Consider the following 8,630-nt stretch of genomic DNA (forward strand, 5'->3'; position numbering starts at 1 on the left):
GCACCTCGCCGGGATCCATGGTTGGAGCCTACTGTAACGCCTGGAGTAGTGGATCCACTGGACCGGCACCAGCGATGGCACAAACCTCACCAGGGAGCGGAGTCTAAGGGGCCGCTGGTTTTCACCAGAGCCCGCCGCAAGGCGGGATGGACTTGCTGCGGCAGGCGACCCCCAGGTCGCTACCCCTGGCTTGGTTGCTGGTGACGGCAGGCGAGGCGTGGCAGGAGTAGGTACTGACAGAGGCGTGTAGGCGTACCGCAGGTGACAGGCTGAACACAGGAACAGCAGTGAGACGGGAAGCAGAAACCAGGGACTAGGAGTAAGGACTGGGTAGCGGGCAGGAAACAGGAACAAGGACTAGGGACCAGGTAGCGGACAGGTATCAGGAACAACAGGGAGCTGGGCCAAACGCTATGGGAAGCATGTAGAGGCTCCAACACAGGGGACAGGGCATGCTGGGATTTATAGGGGAGTGATTGGGTGCAACTACCAATTAGGAGCGCACTGCCCCTTTAAATCTGAGACAGCCGGCGCGCGCACGCCCTAGGAGGCGGGGACGCGCGCGCCGGCCGGCACAGCGAGAGACAGGAGCGTGGAGAGGTGAGGCGCCCCCCGGGGCCGAACGTGTAGCAGCGCCGGGTCCCTGCACAGGGACCCCGGCAGCTGCATGAGAAGGAGGGGGGTCGCGGCGGCGGCCCGGAGCACGGGACGCCGCCGCGGCCGTGACAAAACCATTGTTAACAAATATATGTTCCTTAAAATCGCTCTTTTCCCATGCTTACAGCGCTTTTACCCTTTGGTCTATGGGGTTGTTTGAGGTGTCATTTTTTGCGCCATGATGCATTCTTTCTATCGGTACCTTGATTGCGTATATACGACTTTTTGATCACTTTTTATTACATTTTTTCTGGATTTGATGCGACCAAAAATGCGCAATTTTGCACTTTTTTTTGGAATTTTTTTGCGCTTACGCCATTTACCGTGCGATATCAGTAATGTGATTAATTAATAGTTCGGGCGATTACGCGCGCGGCGATACCAAACATGTTTGTTTATTTGTTTATTTATTTATATTTATAAAATGGGAAAAGGGGAGTGATTTGGACTTTTAATAGGGGAGGGGATTTTTTATTAATAAAAAAACATTTTTCCTTTTTTTTTTTTACTGTAACTTGAAGTCCCCCTGGGGGACTTGTATATAAACAGCAATGATCTCTCATAGAGATCAATGCTGTGTATATACACAGCAAAGATCGATGAGATTGGTCATAGATTGCTATGGCCTGCTGCAGGCCACAGCAATCTATTGCCGAGCCGGGATCAGCGTCATTCCGACGCTGAGGCCCGGCACGGGCAGAAGAACAGATCTCCCCCCCGCGATCACATCGTGGGGGGGAGATCCGTCCCACTAGACACCAGGGACGTGAGGTCTGAAGCCTCTAAGTGCAGCTGTCAGGTTTGACAGCTGCACTTAGAGGCTTAATTAGCCGGCGCGGCAACGGGACCCGCGCCGGCTAATAGAGGCACTGCCCGGCTGTACATGTCAGCCGGGATCAGCGCCGCTCTGAACACCCCCCGCGGCACCATGACGTATCAGATACGTCATGGGTTGCTAAGGGGTTAATAAAGTTTATACTCCCTGGGAAAGCAGGGAAGCAGTATTTTAAAGAGCACGGTATTACCGGCAATTGGCAATTAATTGGCAGTTAATATTTAATTAATAAAACAAAGTTTTGTTCTAAAAAAGTTATTTTCGTTGTTCAATAGCTTAATTAAAACGAATCCATGCTTTTGCAATTAAATATACTGTTTAAAAAAATTTAATATATAAAGAAATGTATATTTACATCAGTCTGGGACCCTTACTTAACCCCCTGGGGGCCAGATTGTTCAGTATGGCACCCAAAGGGTTAAGGGGGATGCAATGCATCCTCCCTTAATCCCTTGGGTGCCACACTGTAAGCAGTAATCTGTAAAGATGCTGCATACTGTAAGGTGCACAATACCGCTCACAGTGATGGGTGTTGTGCTCCTGTTTGTGTGTTTTTTGCGTGTTTTTTTTGTGTTGTTTTTCAGATATCGGTATCCTGTGGATTACAGCGGATTTGATGAACTACGTTGATGACCAGTGGTTGTTAGAATTTTTTTTAAAATAAAATGGTCAACAAGGGGTGTGTGTGTGTGTGTGTGTGTGGGGGGGTTATTTGAATAAAAAATATTTTAACTTGTGTCGTGTCTTTATTTCTTTACTATATAGACTTAGTAGTGGAAGCCGTCTTATAGACGGAATCCATTACTAAGTCAGGGCTTAGTGTTAGCTGGTATAAAATGGCTAACACTAACCCCCCCCCCATTATTACCCCAGTACCCAATGCCATCAGGGGTACTGGGAAGAGTCGGGTGCCAGTGGTCCTGGAGCGTCAAAATTGGTGCTCCTGGACTGGGCAGCAGCAGGCTGGTAATATTAAGGGTGGGGAGGGCCAAAAACAATGGCCCCTCCCACCCTGGTGTTACCACGCTGCTGTTGCTTGGTTTTTAACCCGGCTGGTTATGAAAATAGGGGAAACCCTACACGTTTTCGTTTTTTAAAATAAACAAATAATTTTAAAATAAGCATAGGGTTCCCCCTATTTTCATAACCAGACGGGTAATGGATTCCGTCTATTAGACAGCTTCCACTACTAAGTCTATATAGTAAAGAAATAAAGACACAACACAAGTGAAAAATATTTTTTATTCAAATAAAAATACCCCAAAACCCCTTGTTGACCATTTTATTAAAAAAAATAAATCCCAACAACCGCTGGTCATCGACATAGTCCATAGAATCTGACGTAATCCACAGGATACCAATATTTAAAAATCAAAAACAAACAGGAACACAACACCCATCATTGTGAGCGGTGTTGTGCACCTTACAGTATGCAGCATCTTTACAGATTGCTGCTTACAGTGTGGCACCCAAGGGGTTAAGGGAGGATGCATTGCATCCCCCTTAACCCTTTGGGTGCCATAATGAACAATCTGGTCCCAGGGGGTTAAGTAAGGGTCCCTACTTAACCCCTTGTGGGCCAGACTGATGTCAGACTGCACCCATACCAGCAAGGAAGGGGTTAGGTTACCCCCCTTCCTTGCTTGGATGTGTGTAGTGCAGGGGGGGGGAGATGTGTTCTATCTTCTCTCTTCTCTCTTCGCCAGTCCCCGGCACACTGAGTTCAGTGTGACAGGACCGGCTCTTTATATGTCCGCTCAGCCAATCAGCTGAGCGGACATATAAATCAAAATGTTTCTTCTAATGTTGCTATTGTGATAAAAAAAAATAGCATCATTAGAAGAAACAGTTGCTGATTTAATTAAAGTAAAGTATTAATTAGTACATTGAGCTGTATTACCGGCAATAGGCGTTGCCGGCAATAATACAGCTTCCTGTAGTAGTTAATAAAGTTATTTTTGTTGTTCAATAGCTTAATTAAAACAAATACATACTTTTGCAATTAAATATATTGTAAATAAATAAATATACATATTTATTTATATATTTATTTATTAACAGTATATTTCATTGCAAAAGGATGGATTCGTTTTAATTAAAGTGACTCTGCACCCACAATCTGTCCCCTCCAAACCACTTGTACCTTCAGATAGCTGCTTTTAATCCAAGATCTGTCCTGGGGTCCGTTCGGCAGGTGATGTAGTTAGTGTGTTAAAAACTACTTTTAATCCAGCAGCGCTGTGTCTAACGGTCGGGGCTTACATTAGTGTATGCATTAGGCTTGCACCACCTCTCCGTCCTGCCTCCCCACCCTCCTCATGATTAGGAATGCTCCAGGCAGATTGCTTCCTATTCCCCTTCTGTGTGTATAATAAACATGGGCTGGATCGTTAATACACCTGTGCAAAGCTCAAACAGTCAATGTTCCTGGATCATTCCTAATGCTGAGGAGGGCGGGGAGGAGGGAAGGAGAGGTTATGCCAGCCTAATGCATGTACAAATGTAAGCCCCGGCCGTTAGACACAGCGCTGTAGGATTAAAAATTGTTTTTATGACAATAGCTGCATCACCTGCCGAACGGACCCCAGGACAGATCTTGGATTAAAAGCAGCTATCTCAAGGTACAAGTGGTTTAGGGGGGGTCAGATTGTGGGTACAGAGTCGCTTTAAGCTATTGAACATCGAAAATAACTTTTTTAGAACGAAACTTTGTTTTATTAATTAAATATTAAAGGGGTAGTGCACCAAAAATTTTTTTCTTTCAAATCAATTGCTGCCATGAAGTGCCAGAGATTTGTAATTTACTTCTATTAAAAAATCTCAAGCCTTCCAGTACTTATCAGCTGCTGTGTGTCCAGCAGGAAGTGGTGTTTTCTTTCCTGTCTGACACAGTGCTCTCTGTTGCCTCCTCTGTCCATGTCAGGAACTGTCCAGAGAAGGAGTAAATCCCCATAGAAAACCTCTTCTGCTCTCCAGACTGGAAATAATACCACTTCCTGTTGGGCATACAGCAGCTGATAAGTACTGGAAGGCTTGAGATTTTTTAATAGAAGTAAATTACAAATCTCTGGCACTTCATGGCAGCAGTTGATTTGAAAGAAAAATTTTTTGGGTGCACTACCCCTTTAACTATTACAGGAATCAGTGCCCTGTAAAATACTGCTTCCCTACTTTCCCACATCACTTTCTAAAGATGTCTTGGACTTGGTGACCTCCGATTCATTGAATCTTGATTTCTGGGTCCCAAGGAATTTTTCCTCCCATAGACTATAATGTGATTCGATATTCGATCGAATAGTGGAATATCAGGAGCTATTCGAATTGAATCCAACCGACTCGAATATTTCACTATTCGCTCATCTCTATGAATGGGGTATTGGATAGAGGTGACAGGTGTATAGACTGCTGGAAAAGTGTGGAACCTAAAATGTTTGTCCAATAGATGCTGCGGGGACAAGTCATGGCTAACAGAAGTCTTCATGATGGCCCAGAAAATTGAGCAACTCTGATGAGAGAAGACATCACCTGTGAGTAGAGATGAGCGAACAGGGTTTGGGTTCAAGTCCATCCGAACCCAAACGATCGGCATTTGATTAGCCGGGGCTGCTGAACTTGGATAAAGCTCTAAGGTTGTAAGGTTGTCTGGAAAACATGGATAAAGCCAATGACTATATCCATGTTTTCCACATAGCCTTAGGGCTTTATCCAACTTCAGCAGCCACCGCTAATCAAATGCCGAAAGTTTGGGTTCAGATGGACTCGAGCATGCTCGAGGTTCACTCATCTCTATCTGTGAGTCAATGCGGGATGTAACTGCATTTTCAATCACTATATGGGAGTAATGTTGGACTCTACATTGTTTTTATTCAGTAACTGTACTGGTGGATGGAATAGATAGTGCTGAGCCTGTGACATAGTACAGAAAAAAGTCCCAGCCCAGCCCTGTCCCACTGCACTGCCTACCTGTATTTCAGGGAAAGACCTATCAATCTAACTTAGCCTGGCATGGAGAAGCAAGGGAGACTGCCAGACATGTCACCCAGTGTCTCATATTGGTTTTAAACTATATTTTCTCTAAATCATTGGAGCATTTCAGATTAAAACATAGTGGAGTCTTTCTGGATTCCACTTAGGACCTGCCGCGGATTCTGACGCGTGTACGCATCTCCGCCAACTCCATAGAAACCATTCTATGGGCGGTCGAATTCCGCCATCCGCTGAAAGAATAGACATGTAAATTCTTTCAGCAGATGGCGGAATCAGCCTGGCCATAGAAGGGTGTCTATGGCACGGGCGAGTGGGTACAAGCGACAGAATGCGACAGAACTGTAGAAGAGGATTCTGTAGTGTGAACCCACCCTAAATCTCCTTAGAGGAGCCTTCAAGTATTAAATTATCTGTGTTATTGCAGGATCAAAGTACAGAAAGCTTGCAATTATTAATATTACCAATAGGACACATAGGTCTGTATTGCAGCTACAGATAGTATACAGTATATGATCCTAGATTACTTGCAGTTTACTTTTGTGTTAGGCTTTTTTTTTACCATTTTTTTGACCATTTTACTGCTTCCATTTCAGTACCTGTAATTTTGACGTACAGGAAAACAGTACAGTCAACCACACTTTTGTGTACGTAAAAACATACATACATTTTAATATTTTTTTTTTATATAGTCAATGGGGTACAGGCTATGTTCACACAACGTCTTTTGAGCTCCATTTAAAATGACGTCTGTTATTTTGAGTCTAAAATAGCGGACGTCATTTACTTGCCTAGCCTCCCCTTAGTACAATGACAGCTGTTGGTGCATTATTTTAGTTTAGGGTTACTAATTGGACTTTACGCGTGTCTTAATTGAAAAGTCCATTGAATTTAATAGTAAAAATGGAGAAAGAACGGAGGAAAAAGAAAAACTGTGTTTGAACAACTAATAAAAAACATCCGCTGTTTGCAAAAGACGTCCGAAAATAATGATCATGTTCATTTTTTTTACGTCCGTGGTAAAAAACATTTTTTATTCAGTGCATTCTGCGCATTGGATGTCTGTCTTCCCATTGACTGCAATGCATTGCCATTGCAGTCAGTTAAATCGCAGCAAAAACTGACTTTTTTTAAATATCAAAATCTGGCGCCTATTCTCTATTTTTGACATTGTGTGAAAATAGCCTTAGATGTAATGGTGAACAAACCCTTTAAGGCTGGAAACACACATAGCAGTTTTGTTTGTTTGTTTTTTAAGGGTGCGTTCACACCTACAGGATCTGCAGCAGATCTGCAGCAGATTTGATGCTGTGTTCAGTTATTTAAATGAAATCTGCTGCAGAAAATCAGCTGCAGATCCTGTAGGTGTGAACGCACCATAAAACTGCCACTGCAGTTTTTGTGCCAAAACCAGAAGTAGATTCAAATGGTATGGAAAATATAAAAGAAGGACTTGTTGGATCCATTTCTGGTTTTGGCACAAAACCTGCAGTAGCAGTTTTCCTCCCCCAAAAAAGCTGTGTGTGTGTGTGTGTGTTTCCAACCTCATACTAAGCACCAATAAAACACAACACAAGATATATTTATATAATTCATTATAATGCAACATCATTATGTAAACTAATAAGAACAAATTATATAAAAGTGGAGCTAGACCATCCCCATACTATGTTATTCTTGGGATCACAGCATTTCAACATTTTTTTTTGCATAATAGAATAGTCTCCTTTCCATATACATGCCTAGACTGACAGAGAAAATATCTTACCTCAGTGGGAATACAGTTTACTGGGTGCATCCGATTTACTGTTGGTCTCCTGTGTTTTCAGTATGGCAAACTGTGCCCTGAAGCCTATGGTAGACCCCTTTTTATATCTTCAGACATTAGGATGCAAAAATACCTTCATAAAGTTCTTGCCTTAAGTTTAGTTGCAAAACATCCTCAGGATTATCCGGTCAGCAAATACTGGACTTTCTCAAATGTTGCAATCGTTCCTCACATAACAAACGAATCAACCAAATGTTTACCAAGTAACATATAGCAATAATATTTTTATGCTGAATTGACAGAATAGTTTTTTTTTTCAATAAAGGAATTTACCGGGAAGTTGCAACAATGGATTTTGTCATAGGTCAACGGCGAGTAATGGCCTACTGACATGAAACTGTTACATGATGCTATGAATAAACATTGGGATGTGTACTGTATGTGCTAAAACTGTATCTGCCTGTGACCTAGACTATTATTTACATAGAAGGTTTTTAAAAACCTGCATATTCATTAGATTAAGGCCTCATTCACAAATACTTTTACTTTTGCTGACTGAAATTTGGGTCCGCATTTTGGCATATGCAATCTGCTAAAAACCATCCATAGTGCACATCTGTAGCATCCGTGTTTTTTTTTGCTGATACCCAGAAATGTTACAGTGTTTTAAACACTAAAGAGAGTATGTATAAGTTTGCTGCACCCTACCAATAAGTATGACTAGACCAAACTTCGGGTTCCATCCTGTATCTACAAACTGCTGCTGTGTTATCAGGTTTATGCACCTACTATACATTATACATCACATGCTGATTGCTATTCTGTACAGTAACTTATAACATATTTAGTTGTTTCTGAATGTTTGTTTCATTTGTTTTACATGGTATACAGAATTTTAAAAAATCATCATTTTGGGGGTGTGGAACCAATTTTCTGCATTTTAATAATTTCTTATGGGAAAATTTGCTTTGGTTTAACCCTTAGACGACCCTGGACGTAGGGTTACGTCATGGAAATCTGTCCCCAGACGACCCATGACGTAACCTTACGTCCTGGGTGTTTTTCCCGCTATGAAGCACGCTCCGGAGCGGAGCGCGCTTCATAGCAGGTGGGGGCCGGCAGCAGTGAGCAGCTGGGACCTCACCGGTAATGACACGCTGCAGCGATCGCGCTGCCACGTGTCATTAACCCCTTAAACGCCGCGATCGCGGCGTTTAAGTGTAAGTGACAGGGGGAGTCCCCTGTCACTTACCGATCGGGACCCCCGCAGTGTGACTGCGGGGGTCCCGATCGTTGAAACGGACTGCCGGAGGTCTCTCACCTGCCTCTGTGCGGTCCGATCGGTGATCTGCTGCACTAAGGCTGCACAGGCAGGCTCAATGAGCA

General features: G+C 43.2%; 1 protein-coding gene across 3 annotated transcripts in view; it reads right to left on the reverse strand.

Moving 5' to 3' along the window:
* LOC138799473 (pulmonary surfactant-associated protein D-like) overlaps positions 1-7,447 on the reverse strand; it is a 34,759-nt gene extending 27,312 nt beyond the window's left edge. The window contains exons 1-2 of one of the 3 annotated variants that reach the window (XM_069980703.1): positions 7,245-7,446; positions 6,039-6,075 (exon numbers count right to left, since the gene is read on the reverse strand). In XM_069980703.1, coding sequence (XP_069836804.1) covers positions 6,039-6,053 — 15 coding nt within the window. In that variant the 5' untranslated portion in view covers positions 6,054-6,075; positions 7,245-7,446. Of the gene's footprint in view, positions 1-6,038; positions 6,076-7,244 lie in introns of all 3 variants that reach the window. The other 2 variants (XM_069980704.1, XM_069980702.1) reach the window with 2 other exon arrangements.
* Positions 7,448-8,630: the final 1,183 nt, after the last annotated feature.

The sequence above is a fragment of the Dendropsophus ebraccatus genome, chromosome 8 (assembly GCF_027789765.1).
Source record: "Dendropsophus ebraccatus isolate aDenEbr1 chromosome 8, aDenEbr1.pat, whole genome shotgun sequence".
Lineage (NCBI taxonomy): Eukaryota > Metazoa > Chordata > Amphibia > Anura > Hylidae > Dendropsophus > Dendropsophus ebraccatus.